This window comes from Poecilia formosa, unplaced genomic scaffold, assembly GCF_000485575.1.
Source record: "Poecilia formosa unplaced genomic scaffold, Poecilia_formosa-5.1.2 Scaffold11, whole genome shotgun sequence".
Taxonomy (NCBI): Eukaryota; Metazoa; Chordata; class Actinopteri; order Cyprinodontiformes; family Poeciliidae; genus Poecilia; species Poecilia formosa.
The window spans coordinates 4478307-4496684 of record NW_006799950.1 but is presented as its reverse complement, the minus strand read 5'-3'; the positions used below and the strand labels follow the sequence as shown (position 1 = coordinate 4496684).

The 18378-nt window shown below is 41.1% G+C and overlaps 2 protein-coding genes across 8 annotated transcripts in view; both read left to right on the top strand.

The window, feature by feature from the left end:
- rasal3 (RAS protein activator like 3) overlaps positions 1–8460 on the top strand; it is a 15104-nt gene extending 6644 nt beyond the window's left edge. The window contains exons 3-19 of one of the 4 annotated variants that reach the window (XM_016667331.1): positions 539–617; positions 1763–1830; positions 1934–2013; positions 2575–2695; positions 2772–2870; positions 2947–3621; positions 3712–3856; positions 4688–4832; positions 4916–5152; positions 5249–5450; positions 5552–5643; positions 5714–5827; positions 6303–6483; positions 6612–6719; positions 6811–7001; positions 7137–7221; positions 8184–8460. In XM_016667331.1, the coding sequence (XP_016522817.1) occupies positions 539–617; positions 1763–1830; positions 1934–2013; positions 2575–2695; positions 2772–2870; positions 2947–3621; positions 3712–3856; positions 4688–4832; positions 4916–5152; positions 5249–5450; positions 5552–5643; positions 5714–5827; positions 6303–6483; positions 6612–6719; positions 6811–7001; positions 7137–7221; positions 8184–8297 (2736 nt within the window). In that variant the 3' untranslated portion in view covers positions 8298–8460. Of the gene's footprint in view, positions 1–538; positions 618–668; positions 1092–1762; positions 1831–1933; positions 2014–2574; positions 2696–2771; positions 2871–2946; positions 3622–3711; positions 3857–4687; positions 4833–4915; positions 5153–5248; positions 5451–5551; positions 5644–5713; positions 5828–6293; positions 6484–6611; positions 6720–6810; positions 7002–7136; positions 7222–8183 lie in introns of those variants that run through there. The other 3 variants (XM_016667329.1, XM_016667324.1, XM_016667333.1) reach the window with 3 other exon arrangements.
- Positions 8461–9105: 645 nt separating this feature from the next.
- On the top strand, positions 9106–17540 carry trim25 (tripartite motif containing 25). Of its 4 annotated transcripts, none has more exons than XM_007544879.2 (11): positions 9106–9343; positions 9587–10239; positions 11469–11564; positions 11660–11893; positions 12587–12755; positions 12849–12875; positions 13035–13091; positions 13209–13298; positions 13550–13693; positions 14042–14101; positions 14183–17540. In XM_007544879.2, the coding sequence occupies exons 2-11, from the start codon at positions 9634–9636 to the stop codon at positions 14710–14712; spliced, it is 2013 nt and encodes a 670-aa protein (XP_007544941.1). In that variant the 5' UTR covers positions 9106–9343; positions 9587–9633; the 3' UTR covers positions 14713–17540. The 4 variants fall into 4 exon arrangements, with proteins under 4 accessions (XP_007544941.1, XP_007544948.1, XP_016522786.1 ...); XM_007544886.2 differs by having other exon boundaries at positions 9108–9343; positions 9623–10239; XM_016667300.1 differs by lacking the exon at positions 12849–12875 and having other exon boundaries at positions 9112–9343; positions 9623–10239.
- Positions 17541–18378: the final 838 nt, after the last annotated feature.

Genomic DNA, 18378 nt, shown 5'->3' with positions numbered 1-18378 from the left:
AAACAGAAATGTGGACTCAATAAGAAGTGTTTAATACTAAGGTTGTCATTTTCAAAAGGTACTTTTAATCTGACAACTGAGATGTATATTCTAAATTAATGAATGGAAAGTTGAGTGGAAGGAAGAAGTGTAGTAGACAATAATGGATATTGCCCAAGGATAGTAAGCGAATGATTAACCTGGATCATTTTGTGTGTGGCGGCATTTATGACAGTGTCATGTACATTTCCTGTTGTTGGTGTCATGTAATTTTACAATTTTCCCAAAAAAAAACCAACCAACTTTTTATGTCTTTGTTATATTCTTGTCTTTCTTAGCTATACTAGAAATAAATACGTGAAATATTACTCTGTGTCTAATGGATCTATATAATACAGAGAGCATCACTCATGTTCTCCAATTCAGTTTTGAATTGAATCACTGAAATAAATCAATTTTCCTGACTTTGTCAGATGCATCTGTTGTACATTTCGCAGCCATTCTAAAAAAAACACATTTGTCTAATTCTGGAGAGTTTCAAAGTGTGTGTCTTTCTCAGCCGACGACATGGATCCGAAACCGTGTCAGCAGCTGCTTGTCCAACCTCAGCGTTCAGAACCTCACCGACAATGACGCAGGTCAATACACACACACACAAGTGAGACAAGAAGTGAGACACACAAATTAAAGTAGGAAAAAGCATCTTGCATGTTGACATCAGACGTGTGATTCTGCACAAAGTCACAGAGGAAATGGCTGAATGTTTGATTCTGAGGCTGACTGTCAAATTGCTTCCTCTGTGAGTTACTGAGGAAGATAACATCGCGGCTGGTTGCTCAAACAGTCCAATGAACAGACGCAGAGAAAGAAGAGCACAGGGGGGGATCAAGAAGCATCTTGTCTGATTTCCGCTTAAATATTAAAAAGAAAGGTAGAAGCCGCAATCTTGAGATGACAATCCTGAATCGGCTCGGTTATTGAACAGTTATTTTACTGAACAGAGGAAGGAAATGTTAGAGACACAGCTTCTTAAGTAAGACAGCGAAACGCTTTTTTCAGCTCGGACTAAATGATGGGATTTAGACGCTGGATTGTTTGCGGAGGAGGTTTAGGTAAGCAAAACGTCCGACAGTGCTCTAACTTAAATGCTTTGTTGGCAAAATGCACATTTTCCTCGTGACTTTTACCTCATTCTGAAGAAGTGACTCTAGAAATTAAAAAGAAGAGGAAATCATGTAATGTAGATTTTGAAGAAGTTAATTTCCATGAAAGACTCACAGAATCCCCGTTCGTGAAGCTTCTAAGTTTGACTATGATTTCTGTAGCTATCAGCCTCCAACTAAAAACCACATCCTGTCTGGCTCATTTTGGTTTCATCGACTATCATTGCAGCTTTGACAAATGTTCCCTTCGGCAAACAAATGTGTCCACTGGGGGGGGGACCACAGTGCTGAATTTTACTTGGGAGATGTGTCATGAACTGCTTTTCGAAGTAGAAAATGTGAATTTTAGGAGTTTTTCTTTTTTTTTTTAAAAGCTGGTAATGATAACCAAATGTCATCGAAATGTTTTATCAAAATGCATTGAAGTAAACGGTTTATATATTTCAAACATCAGCCTTTTCTTTTTCCAAGCTAAAAATGTTCTAAGTGGAAAAATCCCAGGATTAACAACATTTTGAGGGGGGGGGGAAATCAACTTTTTACATAAAGTATATTTTCCAAAAACCTTCTGATAGATTTAATGTCCTTTTGATCTTTACATTTTCCATCTTGACCCTCAGAATGCAGCCCTGACCCCGTGGGCGTCCCTGGCGGCTCTCGGCCGAAGAACCAGGACGGTGGTGTGCGGGTGAGTTAGTACGCATCAGATAAACTGTGAGCCAACACAGCATTTCCTCTTGACGAAATACATAATTGCATTTGTCCCCCCTGTGTAACATCTTCGCCCGCAGGGACTGATCAAACGGCGCCTGGATAAGGCCAAAAGGAACAGTGCCACCCAACTGAACCCGGGACTAAACAAGCTGAGCAGGTGAAGCACACTCTTATGTTCCTAAACCTCCTCAGGTCAGCACAGGAAATAAACCTAAATTTGCTTCTTTCCTTTAAAAGCAATTATCTTCCATCACAGCGTGAAAGAAAAAAAACAGCTGAAGATAATAGCAAACTCATGCATTTCGTTCAGAAAATCATCCATCCTTAAAATAGTCATAATATTATGACAATTGACTTATGGGAAATCGTGTCAACAAGCATGATTCCCCAAGTCCATGTAAACATTTTTTTATTGGGTTTGGACTAAGGTACATGAGCCAGTATGAGATTATCACAGTATAAAGCTGAGTAAAAATACTACAGTTGCAATTAGTTGATCATTGCTGTGGGTAGTTAGCCTGCAGCCAGATGCTTTACAGTCATGCTTCTCATAGCTTGGTACGTAAGCTCTTTAAACCGTTAAAAAAACGTGGCGTATAACTTACGCGATTTTAAAACTGTCCCTTTTTAAAACCGTGCCATGCTGTGAGACTCGTACCTGGCTTGCTTGTGAAGGTGTACTCTGCTTAACTTGTTCACTGTTGTTTGTAACGTACAGGCAGTATGGATCCCGCGAGTCCGTATCGGTTCCAGTAGGGAGTCTGGATCTGAGTGCCGACACCAGCACTGTCATCAGACCGGTCCACAGCTCCATCTTAGGAGAAAAGTACTGCTTTGAGGTAAACTCTGGTTTGGGCTCTACAGGCTGGATGTGCTGGGTCTTCTCAGTAACTGGATGGATTTTGCATGTTTCAGGTGATAAATTCTGAAAACACCCACTGCTTCGGCTGCTCCTCGGCTGCCGAACGCGATCGCTGGATCGAAGACCTGAGACGTGCTGCTCAGCCCAACAAGGTACGTTATTCTGCATGTGAAAAATACATTACACAGCATCTAAATACCACGTAAAACACTTCCTTACTTTTCACAGGACAACATTGAGCGCACTGAGAACTCCTTGAGTCTGTGGGTTAACGAAGCAAAGGATCTTCCCCCCAAACGGCGCTACTACTGTGAAGTTCACCTAGATGGAACCCTGTTTGCCCGCACAAGCAGTCGAGCCGTCGGCAAGCCAACTAATCGCTCCAGCATGGCTGGGGACGGTGCCTCCGGGTCTTCAGGAGGCCTGGGGGGCGGCGGGGGCGCAGCTGGTGGCTGCCAACTGTTTTGGGGGGAATTTTTCGAGCTCGACAATCTTCCCTCCATCTCCCAAATCAGCCTGCATCTCTTCCGTGAGGAAGACTCCAAAAAGAAGCGTCACTCCCGGGACGAGTGCAGCTTGCATCCCCTGGGCAGCGTGAACATACCTTTGGCAGATATTCGAGGTCGGACCTATCAAGAGAAGTGGTATCCCATCACGCCGTTCAAGGCGTCGGCCACAGCTGGGAACAAGGAAGTGCTGAGTTCACAGGCTTCCCTCCGCATCAAGGCCCGGTTCCAGAACCTGAAAGTGCTGCCTATGGAGAAGTACAAAGAGTTTGCGGAGTACGTGACAGTGAGATATGTAGAAATGTGCGGAAACCTGGAGCCACTTCTCAACGTGAAGGAGAAAGAGGAGCTGGCGGGAGCCCTGGTCCACGTACTCCAGAGTATCGGCAAGGCCAAGGTTGGGAAAATATGTCAACACAAGAACAGAAATTCAGCATTTTTTTTTTTTTTTAAACTGTATTCAATCTTCATGTTGGGCTTTTTCCAGGAATTCCTCATTGATTTGGGCGATGCAGAGGTTAACCGACTCGGAGAGAAGGAAGCATTGATCTTCAGAGAAAACACACTGGCTACGAAAGCCATAGATGAATATATGAAGCTGGTTGGCCAGAAGTACCTAATTGACACACTAGGTAAGTAAAACATAAAGATTAGAGTGGTTTCATTTAAAGATATATGATTCGAAATACCTGGGGATACCGATTATTTAACATCCAAAAAGCTTCTATTCAAACTGTTGTTTTTTTTTTTCCTAATGTAAAGAAAAAAACCGCACATGCACTAACAACTATACTGCTGGAATTTGTGCATATCAAACAGTTTTACAAGTTGAGATCCAACTTGTAAAACATTTATTTGTTACATTCCACCATCAAAACTTTTCTGCGTTGGCATAGGACATTAAATATTCTTGAGTGCAGCATGTCTACATAAAAGATGAGGAAAGGTCTCACCAAGCAGCTCACTAAAATAGTGCTTCCCTGTTTCAGCCAATCTAAGTTAAGAACGTGTTATGGCGACATTTTAAAACTGTTTTAACAGGGTTTTTTGGTTGTTGTTTTTTTTACTGTAAGCTATAGTTAACAGCAGAGGCTCAGAGCATAAAATCCTGATTGTAAAAATTCATACCTCATGTCAAGGACTTCCAGCAGGCTTTCGACATTTCCAAATAATTTCAGATCCATGGCAAGCTGCGGCTAAACGTTAAAAAACCAAACAAAACGAATGAGCATCATCAACGAAATAAGCCTGCCTGTTATCAGGTGAAGATCATTGTCGCTCCTCTGTAGAGATCTGCAGTTTTCTCTTATGGTACCCAATATCCAGTTGGTGAAAGGTCGATATCAGATCTGACACAAATACTGGATTGGATTGGCTGCGTCTCTGTTTTCTTTTCACATACGTTAACTGAAATGTTTCGAATGCTTTCTGCTTTAATTTCTTTCTTTCTTTTTCTCATGAAGGGGACTTCATCAATCGACTATACGCCTCAGTGGAGAACTGTGAAGTTGACCCTCTCAAATGCCCCGCTGCTGAACTGTCGAGCAACCAGCAGCACTTGAGGGAAACCTGCGAAGATGTGGTGCAGAAGATAATCGAGATACACGGGTGAGACACGACGGCTTGGTGAAGAAGAAGCAAAAGAGAAATTGCTTCACGGAACTGATCGAGCATATCGTTCCCTTTCGCAGATCTTTTCCTGAGGAATTAAACAAGATCTTCTCCAACTGGATGGAGCTGTGTGAAGACAAGGGGAAAGCAGAAATTGGGCAGCGACTCATCTCTGCTTCGCTCTTCCTTCGCTTCTTATGTCCTGCTATCCTGAGTCCTTCTCTTTTCGGACTGACACAGGCATATCCGGAGCCGAACACCCTGCGGACCCTCACCCTTACTGCCAAAGTCATCCAGAACCTGGCCAACTCCACCTTGTGCGTCGCATCTAGTCATCTCAACGCATGCTGACAAACGCTACATGAGCGAAAGTGGAAATGTTTAAGCAAATGAAATGTTTTGTGTGGATTCAGGTTTGGAGAGAAGGAGGAGTACATGCTGTTCATGAATGAATTCCTGGAGCAGCACTGGGACGGGATGAGGTGTTTCCTGCAAACGGTGTCCAATCAAGACACTGAAATCCCGATGACATCCTTTGATGGCTACGTAGACTTGCCCCTGCGTCTGGCTGTGCTGCACGGCCTCCTGGTGGACATCATCTACAAGAAGGATCAGGTGGGACGGAAAGTGATTGCAGTTTGGTTGATAATCATGAGCATCATGAACGAGAGTCCGTTACGCATCAGATGTTCTAACTTCCAGCTTTTCGTTTTCAGGACACGATTGACAAGCTGCATCCTCTGCCTTCAATCCTGAACCAGATAAGTGATTCACTTGGTCCTGAAGCACCTCGAATCATTGTGAACAGGTAAGTTAGGGGCCTTGAGCCTCTACCGTGAGCTTTATGCTGCCATTTTGACCGGCCTCTTTTTTTGCAGTCATACAAAACCATCCAAGCCGGTGTATGTTCCTCCACGAGAGTTGAGAAAGTACAGTCCTCTGCAGTCTTCCCTCCAGAGACTGCCTGTGGACTCCAAAGGCCTACAAGACAGGTACAATAGGACATCTGTGTACTTGTTAAACAATTCACAAGTGATGAAGATCATTTGAAATGTATAAAATCCTCTAAGGAAAGCTAGTCAAAACTAAAGATGACAACAGTAGATTTTCACTCAGTAAATATGCACTGCATTCGGTTAACTTTGGTTTTCCAACAGACTAATCTTTTGTTTGTGAAGAAAATAAAACTGAATTTACCACAAACTACTGCTGTAGAAAAAATCGGTAGTAAACAATTTAAACCATTTTTTTAAAGTGGCAACACATCTTTTTTTCCCCTTGCTTTTTAGAATCACAAAAGATCATATTTTTACATGCAGTTTTGCAGGAGATGTTGTCAAAGAGCTAAAAAAAAAAAATACAAATTTGAATAATTTGAAAACTGCATTTTGATTTTACTATGGCTCAGTAATGGATGAAATACTGACATTATGGTATACTGATCTGTTTATTTTGCAGTGAAAGCAGACCACGCAAGAACATGAGAGAGAGGAAACCAGTCGCCAGAACCCAGAGTGCTCCACACAGACGTCCCGGTCACGGCAAACAAGCCCTGAAGAGGCAGATCAGTTCCGAAGCGCTGCCGACATCGGACCACGAAGAGCAAGAGGCCGAGGTCAACGAGCCAGTTATCACACGACCAGATACTGTGAGTAAAGCCTGGCCTCGGCGTGCGATACCAACCAGTAAATCTATGCTATTTGACATTTTCCAGAGATATTTTTTTTTGTTTTGCCAGTAAAACAAACCCAGCAGTCTCCTGTCTACCTTGTTTAGATTGAAAGCAACAGGCGTCCTCCAGCACCGGTTCCATGGATCGTCAACTCCAACAGGGAGTCGAGTGAGATGAAAGCCGAGGACGAGCAGTTCAGCTTACTGGACCGGGTATGTTTCCACCGTCTGTCCGTCCCCAGAACTGATTTCACACTGGGTTTCAACTTCCTACATTTACATAAAAGTGTGATTTCCCCTCCAGCACGCCCAGGAGCTGTCAGAGCTCCGTCTGGGGATAGAGCAGGTGACGGAGCGGGAGCTGGACATGGCCAAACGTCTCGAGGACTTCATCATCCAAAGCCAGGACCAGAATGCAATGCTGCAAAATGAGGTGTATGAGCTGAAGAACCTGCTGGCGGTGCGAGACGAGCAACTCGCCAGTGCCACCTTCAGGTGAGATTGTATAGAATTTTTTTTGTGTGCCTGCTAAAGCAATCTTTGGGATCAAACTGAAGAGACAACTTTCCCACATTTTTTCTAACTTCGCCATGTTGCTGTATGTTGCTGGCGTCTCTGTGTTTGTTCCAGGTTGGGAGTGATTGAAGAGGAAAGGGAAGAAGATGAGAGGAGGCTAGATGTTGCACTTGCCGCAGCCGAGAGAATGAATGTGCTGGTAAGGAAAGCAGAGACACAAATATCCGTCAGTGAATTTCATTTTTGTCTTCAAAATTAGAATGAATTCAAATGGATTTAAGTCAAATTTATTTGGTTAGCTGCACACAGTCTGAGCATTAAAGCATGCAAATACTGCATCCGTCAGTCCATCGAAATGCTAAATAATTTTTTATTGTTAAATGTTGGATGTTCTCAAACACGACTCAAATATACATACATATATTTTGCAGCCGAGCAAAATTCAAGAGAACAAGAAGGAATTTAGCTAAGAGCTTGTAAACGAAGAAATACATACAATAAAAAAAATGCAAATGGATGTGTTTAAAAAAAAATTCTGACTAGAAGCTTTTCAAAAACAACTTCTTGGCCTTCTCTGGTGTTATTGTCTTTCTCCCATGATGGGAGAAAGACAATGACATTTTTTCATTCAAACACGGAACAGAATGATGTTTTCTTAGCAAGTTGAAAATATTCAAGACAGCTGCCAGTCTTCATAGGAGTGGCTAAGACTCACATGTTCACATTTAAGTACATTTACTAAACAACAAGTTTAACTTGTTTTGAAAGGTTGCCAGGAATCAGCCACTTGTCTGTAAGAGGAAAATGGTAATGCCACCTACATGTGCAAGACTGAATCTGAACAAAGGGAAGAAGTGTATGAAAGACGTAGGCAGCATAATGGAAATTTGGCTTCAATGTGATCCTTTATGTTTGACAAAAATGAAGCAGCAGAAAAACCTGAAATCAACAGTCAAGCAGAATGGTGAAGGTGTGGAGATATGAACTCGTTTTATAGCTTTTTTTTTTGTACTCATTGGATCTGGATCCTAGAAGGAATTTGGTTTAAAAGTTTAATTTATATTTAAGAAGATGGCCATGTTTGAAGCCAAGAAGATGATTCTTTTTTAGTACAACTTTAAATGATAGCACATTAACGGCTGCTTTCACTTTTGCTCACAGGAGGAACAGTTTGCAGGCCTGATGAAGAACCTGCAGCAGCTCAACGAGGCCTACAGCAGCAGCCAGAACAAGACGCAGCATCCTGAAAAGCCCCACATCAACAGCAGCACCTGAGCCCGGACAGAGACACAAAAATATACACTTCTCATTTTGTATAAATCCCTGTGCTAGACTCAACAAACCTACATGGTTTATCAACATTTTCCGCTTCTTTTTTGTACCGAAATGTCAAATATGTTTTACTTATAAACCTCTCTGATAAATAAAATAAAAAAACTACAAAGAGTCTCATTTGACATATTTAAATATAACCCCATGAAAATAAATGCAGCTGTCTGAAGCATTTATTTTTGCTTAATATTTAAGTTCAGAAGAATGTATAGGAACAGTTACTTTGTGATCCATGACTTTCTGTTTTCCTTTTGTTTCCGTGGCATGCAGCCTAAATATGACCCTGACATTGAGTCTTATTTCTCTAGAATATACTATATAGCTGTATTTCAAAAATCTTGGTTCAGTTAATTGTCCACTTCTGTTTTGATAAGTCAAAATAAGTTTCAAATGAGAAATTATCAAATGGAGTTAAGGATACCGACAAAAAAAGACCCTGAGATAGCCCTTTAATTGTAGCAGTGGATTGAAAACAGATTAAACACCATTAAAATGTTGCAGTGTTTGGCCATATAAAGTGCCTATTGTTTGTTCAATTCAAAAGTGCCGTTGTTTGTCTGTGGGAGTGGAATGCACTCCCACAGATGGGGCATGTAAATAACTGGAGTTCAGGGCACAGCTGACAGAAAACTTTTTTTGAACATGCCATCCCGCTACATGATGCCGCCCTAGGTGGTGAGCCATACCTCCCCGATGCTCTCCTCCCACATACATTTACACTTAGAGGCAGGCAGCAAATGTAGGACTTTGGGTTACGTATTTATCATATTTTAGAGCAGCCAACCACTGGTCGAAGCTACAACAGGCTGAGTTTTGCTGTGAAATGAGCTCTGACTTGAGCGTAACGCCACACCTGCTATTACACAAAGGGAGGGACTTTGCTCAGAGCCGATCTGTCACGGCTCACCTCGGTGTTCCGCGGTTCCACCTCGGTCTGAGACAGACTGCTCTGAAAATCCGACCTGAACTGCGTCCACAAAAACTTTAAGGTACTGTAGGAGCAATTTATTGGGAATTTAAAGCGGAAGTTTAACAGCAGTGCTCGCAGCTGCTGGTCTATTCACGACAGTGTTTAACTAAAGGACTTAAAGGTTCTTACAATCGACACGTAATATTTGCATGTTTGTTTAAAAGCAGCCGACTGATACAAACTTGATGTATATTATCTTAATTTTTGAACTTTTCTTTGTAAACGAATCCGTACCACCCGCCTCTTACTTTCGTTTTTCCAGGCGCCGCCTTTAAGTTTCGTTTCTTCGTCACTGCAGCTGTAGATTTCATGATGGCCGAAGCCGACGACTCTGGCTTTTCTCTCATGAGCCTGGAGGACGAGCTGACCTGCAGCATCTGTCTGAGCACCTTTGACTGCCCGGTCACCATCCCCTGCGGACACAACTTCTGCCAGAACTGCCTGCTCGCCACCTGGAAGGACTCCTACAGCTGCCCCCAGTGTCGGACCCTGTTCGCCACCAGGCCGGAGCTGAAGAAGAACACGGTCCTCAGCACCGTGGTGGAGACCTTCAGGGTCAGGTCCAACAAGACCGAAGGTGGTGGTGGTGCTGCTGCTGCAAGCAAACCCGAGAAGAAGAGGGATGTGGTCCGCTGTGACACCTGTATGGAGGCCGAGGCAGCCCAGACCTGTCTCACCTGCATGGCCTCCTTCTGTGAGGAGCACCTGCGGCCCCACCGGGAGAACCCCATTTTCCGCCTCCACCAGCTGTCGCCCCCCGTCGGGGACCTGATGGAGCGGATCTGCACCGACCACCACAAGCTGATGGAGCTCTTCTGCAGCCAACACCAGCGTCCGATCTGCAGCCTCTGCCTGCAGCAGGTCCACAAAGGCTGCTCCTTCACCTCTCCAGAGGAGCAAAGGAGCAAGAAAGAGGTAGTTCAGTCTAATACAAATGCATCTAAAAAGAGAGAGAGAGAAATAATTCCAAAAATAATCCTTATGATTCTCTGAATATAGTTTGTGTATAATGCAACCCAACACATTATGATCTGCACAGTCATAACCACTGTCCAGCAGATGGTCATTTAAACCAACCACGTGGAAGGTTAGGACATAAAGTCACTGTTAGAGAACCCAGTGGTTCACAGAGTGAACATTTCATTTCCCTTTAGGATCAATAAAGTATTTTTAAATTAGAATTTAATTTGTGTAAGCACATTAATAGAAAGCTGAATGGAAGGAAACATTTGTTAGATGAAGGTGGACAAGCATCATATGTAAACAGCCTTGAGATGATTATGAAGCTTAGTTTATTTACAAACATTTCTCTGGTGTAATAATTTTTATCAGCCTCTAAAAAAAATGCACCTACTTTTATTTATTGAGATCCAACTGTAACAATAGTGTTTAGGCTGCTTATACAGTAACTCCGGTTAAAAATCAGAGCTGTATCTGCAAATTAGGAATCAGTCATAAATTGTATTTTTATTTTTCATTCTATACAAGTGGCTAAATCTAAACATTAAATCAATAATTTATGTTTTTTTTTTTATATTTCAATTTAGAAGTAGCTACGGGAGATTAAATGAGCAACTCATTAACATTTGAAGTCATCTTGTTGTAAGTGTTTATTGAAATATTTCACGGTTCACCCATGAATTAGATTAAACTGACTCTGGGCATATAGGTCAAAGGTCAGAAGGTGAATCACCTGAGCAGAGACAGTACGGTTTAGGAGGAGTTTTTCCTCATAAACCGAGAGTTTATCAAAGTCAAAGACGACTTATCAGAGCAGCATGAGTTTATTATGTCATTAGCGACTAATAAAGTAAATATGCTGTAATAAATTATAAACTAGCGGTTGTTGCGCAGCCTGGAACTGATAGTGTGCTGTTGAATTATTGATTTTGTTGATTGTTGTCGTCAGTATTTTATCGCAAACAACTCTGTTTATTTCAGTCACAATGTCAGCCGTAACACCGGTGAATCTGAACAGGATTGACGAGTCAAACAAATACACGCTGTGCTTCAGCACTTCACCATGAAATGGTGAAATGTTGCGTCTACATAAACTGAATGCATATTTATCCATCCATACATAGTGACACATGATATGAATGAATGAATCGTTACTGAATGAGTCGTGTTTTCTCTGCTCACAGGTGGACCTGAGAGAGAAGTTAGTTTTTCTGGATGGAAAGCTCTCGAAGAACGAGAGTGTAATTTCTCAAATGAGGGTCATGCAGAACAAGCTAAGGGTTTGTATCATTTGAATGATTAAAGCTTAAATGAAGAGCTGTAATGCTGTTGATTTAAGTTTGGGGTTAATTTCTGCTGCTGTGCTCCTCGCAAGGAGTCGGCCATCCACAGGAAAAGTGCCTTGTCGGCCGGGTATCAGCAGATGCGGGACATGATGACCAGAGAGGAGGGTGACGCCCTGAAGGCAATAGACAAAGAGGTGGAGACTGGTGAAACCAAAATCAGAGGTCTCATCTCAAAGTTCAGCGAGAACGTCGACAACATCGGCAAAGCTAAGGAGGAAATCTTCTGTCTGCTGGGTCAGTCCCAAACCCTGGCCTTCCTGCAGGTGGGATAACAGCAAAATGAACAATGTGGCTCATTAAATAATTATTTTTTTTTTAAGTATTGTAAACTTTGAACAGCTCGTAGAAAACTGTTCAAGTCATCGTTTTAAAATGAAAATGGTCTGACAGAAATGAGAGTATTAATTGTACAAGCAGCAAACTTAACCATCTTAGTTCTTGGGTAGCTGCAGATTCATGTGCCAAAATGGCACAGTCAAAGTCTTAAACTTAACTGAGAATCTTTGGTAAGACTTGAGCATCGGACCTTCCAATCTGACTCTGATTGAGATTTTTTTGCAAAGAAAATGGACAAAACATTTCAGTCTTCATTGCATTGTTGACCTGATGGAGACGTTTCCCAAACGATTTATTGCTTTAATTGCAACACACGTTTTTAACTTCCGTGGTTGATATAGCCATGCATTAACCTCAACTTTGTGCTGGTCTCATAAATAAAACCACAATAAAACACATGGTGCATGGTTGTAATATGGTAAAAATGCATAAGGAATAAATTTCTACCAAGCACTGACTGCACACAAACATTCACTTTTCTTCTACCCAACCCTCTTCTTCATGCATAGGATGAAAAGAAAGAAACATAAAATGCAAAATATTTGATGCACGCACATGATGGCTGGTCATCAAAATACACATTTCTGAATGAATACCTCTCTTTTGTTCTGTCCCTGCAGACTTCATTTAACCTTCCCCAGGCTGTAAGCTATGACCCTTACAGCCCTCGAATCACTCTGGACTCCAAGAAGGTCGTGCAATCCGAGGCCTTTGCTTTGACATTGAAGAACTACCTGACAGAGCTCTTGAAGCAACCCGTGGAGGCCAGAATCCCCAAACTCATAGCAGGTGACTATGCAAGCACATTTATGAGCTGGTGGCTTCACCCTGTGTAGTTGCACGATAAAAGCATAGTGAAGTAAATATCCAATTTTATTTCAGACATAAATACTGGCACATTTGCAGCGGGTGAGTGGTTTAATATGTGGAGGGGAAAAAGAAAAGGAAACCAATCAAACCAAATACTCTAGCTGGTGCAGTGATTTAGCGAGGTGGTGTTTTGGAGGAAATGCATTTAATTATTTAGATGAAAGCATGAAAGGCTAAGTAACTAAACTCACGTTTCAGGTGAAAGAGCAGCTTCTGCCTCTGGGCATTCAACTACGAGTCTTGGACAGGAATCTGGTGTGTTTATCTCTCCAACACCTGTTTTCAATCTGCCAATTTATGTGTCTGTAATCCATCTCATTCCTAAGAGATGCGTAATAAAATTGTATTTGTCATGTTTATAACTTTCTTCAGATCCAAGCTTTCCCCTGCCGAACCCTCGACTCCCCAGATCCCACAGTCCAGCTCCTCAGGCCAAACCGGCCCAAAAGAAGAAACCTCAAAGTAAGAAAAACCCAACTTTTTTTTCCATTCATCATGCAAACAAACCACATTCCTAGAGTAATTTAATCAAACACAAACCAAAAACATACACCATTGGAGTACGTTTGTTAAGGTGAGATTGAAAACCTACAAGCTAATGGTTTTTTTCTTGAGATTTTCTGATATACCAACCCAAGTAGTGTATAATTGTGAATCTTAGAGGTTTTTTGTTGTAGTTGAGATATATAAAATTCTGACTTATTTCTCTCTAGAAGCCCCAAAGAACCCTTCTCTGACCACCGAAACCAATCCAGGCAATAAGAAACTGGGAAAATCTATAGAAAACCTGATGGAGTTTGGTGTGAAAGAAAAACCAAGGGGACGTCCTGCTGCTGCTGAAAACAAAGAAGTAACTGGTAGGTACCAGATTTAAATGTTGCAATGTGTTTAAAACAAACTGCATGCAGGACAATGGTCAAGTTATCAGTTTTCTCCATGGTAGTGTAAACAGTAGAATATCTGCATTAAAAAAATAATCTTTTAAGTTGATATTGTGTAATGTTCTGAGAAACTGGATTTTCATTAGTCATTTGCTCGAACCGTCAACAAAACAGTTGAAATGTATGGTCAATAGAAACAGACCGATATCATAATTTGACTTTTTGAATTGAATTACTGTCATAAATTGACTTTTTGATGAGATTCAAACTTGAGATGCATCTGAACAAAATGCTTGAAATGTGTTTTCCTGTCTCCCGTCACAGAGACTACAGACATTCCCTCAGAGATAAGCTCTGCTGAGAAACGAAGTGACCTTATGAAATGTAAGGAAGCCAATATCTTTCCCTCTTGTCCCATTAGCAGGTGTTTGACGTTAAACTTGACTTTTGTTCTGTCTCCACTAGATGGCACCGTGCTCAATTTTGATCAAAGAACGGCCCATAAACGCATCGAACTAAGCGAGAATTTCACCAAGGCCTCGGTGTCTGACGAGCACACAAACTACCCCGACTGCCCAGAGCGCTTCGCCGTCTGCTCCCAGGTCATGGCCTCCAAGGGCTTCTCCGCAGGCCGCCATTACTGGGAGGTGCGACTGAGCAGCAACAACTTCATCGGCATCGGGCTGGCTTACAGCAGCATCGACCGCAAGGGCCCCACCAGCAGGCTCGGTCGCAACAGCAAGTCCTGGTGCGTCGAGTGGTTCAACGTGAAGCTGTCGGCCTGGCACAACAGCTCGGAGGCGGTGCTGGTCAATCCGAACCCGAAGCGCGTCGGGGTGCTGCTGGATTGTGAGGAGGGCAGGGCTACGTTCTACAACGTGGCAGACAGGGCGTATCCCTTCCATTCGTTTAGTTTTCAGTTCGCTGAGGCCGTCTACCCAGCCTTCTGGATTTTCTCCAGTGGCTCTTACATTACTCTGTGCAAGCTTCAGTAGAGTTCGACGTGCAGTTAAAATGTGAGAGCTGCATGTGTTTACGGTGAAGCATGAGGAAAAACACAAGACTATCTGGTGCGTCATTCAGCACTGGTTAGTCTGGAATGAGGAAGTGGAAATAAAACAGTAATCAAAGTAAGGATCCTTATTAACCCAACTAAAATGCTTATTTAAACTACAAACCAAAAATTACCAGTGTGTTTCTCTGTGATTGGCTAATACATACTCCATTTAACTTCTTCATCACACTTGTATCCAACAATTTCCCTCATTATCGTCACTACTAGGCATACTACGCATTATAGGCATACTACGCAGGAGGTATTTCTAAACTCAAAGTTTCTAGTTTCCATTGAACTGTACTTTGCAAGACAGAACTCACTTTGAGAGATATTGTTGTTTTAATATCACAAGATCCAGAAACAAACATATTTACAAGTTAAGCAGCTAAAGCTAAGACAATATAAAAGTGGGGGGTCATTGATTAGTGGTCAGTTGGTTTTACTTGAAGTCTTCCCCCAGATAAATTGGCAACATAAAATAAGACGAGGAGTTCCTACAATGACACATTATGTTTATGTTTAGCTATACCTTGCTTAGTATACCTTTAAACACTTCTTTCTTGATTATTTTATTTCCCTAGTCAGTAAAGACGGTCCATGGTGTTCTCACCCGTACGTATGTGGATCTGTCTTTATTTTGGTTGGACCATTCCTTTATGCCCTGTCATAAGGTGATCCTTATAAAAGGATTATTAAGGCTATGATTCGGTGCCGACTGACTAAGCGGACAGATGAAAGCCTTAATACATAAATGGGTGGGAAGGGCTGAGGGTGGATCATAATAAAGCACTTAGCTCTTGGTGGATGGTGTGGGAGCTTCGGTTTCGGTCATACGGCTGAAAGAGAAGCTGGTGTTGGTATTTGGTTTAGAGTAAAAGCTGCTGAAGCAGTTTACTCGAGTGTTTGGATTTGGTGATTGGGACTAGCTTCTGTGTTTTGTTCCTAATTATGGGATGTATTTAAAGGAAAACATTTGATTTTAAAACATCCAGTGTAATCAAGGAATAAGACTTGACTGTCTTTCAATCAGTGTGGATTGGAGATGGTCACACTTTTTTTTTTCTTTTTCTTTTCTTAATCTGAAACAGAAAATATACAGCAGGGCAGGAGCTGAGCTTGTGGCAGTGGACCAGATTATTACTATTACACTCTTAAAATATGTGTTATGAGCGATAATCTGGGTTCAGTTGTGGATTTTCAGATCTGTTTATGAAATTCCTGCACAATATCAGAAAATCACTTGCAATATTCTTGTGAAATACTGCAGTGATTATTTCAGTTGCGACAAATCCACAGTGATATGATCACACTTCAGGTTAAGGAGTGTACTGATGGATTTAGAAACTTTACAGACCCTGGTTCTCCAGTGTTGCTCTGTCCTTTTAAGGCATCTGGCAGCAAATCTTTTTGGACAAACACCTGCAAAGTCTTTACTTTTGACTGCTGGGTGTTTGCTTCCTATGAGCATGCAGGTCTTTCAGCTTCCACTTTGTTCAGGGAGAAGTTGAGAAGCTTGATATCGAGGCTTTGGTATTTGGAAATGGGAAGAAAAGAGTTGTAAAAAAAAAAAGAAGTACACCCAACATGATAAAATGCTTACAATTCAGTAAAATCATCGCTTACCACAAAAAATCAATTTTAGGTTACTAAATCTTGTTTAAATTGTGAAAATGAATCACTTGTCATTTTACGTGCAGTGTTTTTATATTAAGCAATGCGTTTTAAAACCTGCTTTTATTTGTAGAGGAGGCTATAAAGACCAGATGGAGAATCACAGCAAAAAAAGTATATGATGAGATGAAAATATTACTTGTCCACACTATGCCAAATCTTAGAAATCAGAGTAAATGGATACGTTTACTTTGTCGGGATTACCAAGCCTTGAGTGTTGACATCATTTCTTTGATCAGAGCAGACGTCATATAGAGTCTGTTTCACTAAAGAAATGAAACATCCGTTTCTCTCTTTCGTTCACCTGGAAGACTTTTTTTGGCTTCACTGGTGGCGTTTGGATGAGGAAATGATGGAGAGAACGGGGATATTCAGCAACAGTCCAGGTCCAGATTTGAACTTGGTTCTGTTGTGCCCCACAGAGATGAAACACTTTAGTTTCCTCTAAAAGTTGGGAGAGCGAGCCAACGGGATGCTCTGTTGGCTTAATGTGAGCTGACTATAAGGAGGGAAGATTTCCAATTCATGAAGTTTTATGTTGCCTGGTGCTTAGCTTAAGTCATTTGTTTCTGCAGTGTATCAATAAAAGCTGTATCCTTCAGATTCTGTTTTTAACACCATACCTGTTCTACAACTCTGAACTCTTCTGTTTTCTATAACAACTTTTAGGGATCTTTCCAGGCTGTTGTCACTTGTTTATCAGAGTTGTTTCAATTCCCAGCTAATGTCTCCTTGCTTATTTTCTTCTGCTTTATTTATTTTTTGTCATGTTTAATCAAAGCTTTCATATTCTCTGTTGTTTGGACATATTCAGCCAAAACTGAGCTGAAAGCACTTACTACAAGTGCTTTCAGCTACTATTAAGATGAGGAATTAATCAATCTTTTCTTCTGCTGTTTCAAGCCTAAAAATAATTCTAAATAAGTTCTTTTAATGGAATAAACCATAATGATCTGTTAGAATGTGTTGCATTTAATCATCTGATTTAATCACAAGTTTGCACCATCATGAGGTGCAAACTTGTGTGCCTGTTTGCCTTTCTTCAATGCAATGTAATTTTTCTTTTGGATTAATAAAGTATAATCGATTGATTGAATAAACGTTTACGGTCTGCTTCTGTGCTGGTTGTAACAAATTGTTGTTAGCAGTCAGCTATGTCCAAAATCTACAGCAGATGCAAATAAAATGTCAAAGAGAAGTGTCACTAAATGATAAGCAATCCAACTTTCTCTGAGGTGATGTTGCAGGAAAGATCAACTTAGTTGTTAGTTTTACTCAGTACTGATAACGTACCAGGAATTTATATTTAACGCAGTGTAATAAACAATGTTGGTGGCCTCACCTTTTATTTATGATTCCACCGATGACTTTACAATATGATCTGTGCAGAAGTCATCAGCAAGTAAAATCCAGGCTTTGTGTTCAACATATTAATGTTCCTTCTTGTGTTACACTTTGTACAGCTAAAAATTAGATAATCAAAATGTTATTTTATTTCAGTAATTCAAATCAGACAGTGAAACGTAAACCGTGCTAAATAAAACACAAAAAGATTGGAAAGAGCCAGTCTGGTGTAATGTTTGCATTAGTATCAGCCTTCATGTGTGAAATTGATCAATATAATTTCCATGTTCATGATTTTACTTTTAAATCTAATATTAATTTGCCAAAGTAAATAGAACCCCACAGAGCAGTACATCAATGCAAAATCCAAGGTTTTGTATCTGTACAAAATATATTCAAATGTGCAAAAAATCAGTTTTTTTATTTTTATTTGTTCAAAAAGCTAAAATTACAAAAATAAAGTGTCACCCACACAGAGGAGGAACAGAGTTCAACTTCTATTTGAACAAAAAAAGGAGAAATTTGCATCTACCATTAGAAAAAAAGAGTATTAACAGGGTTCTGGAGAAGATCCAAGTTCACGGCTAGC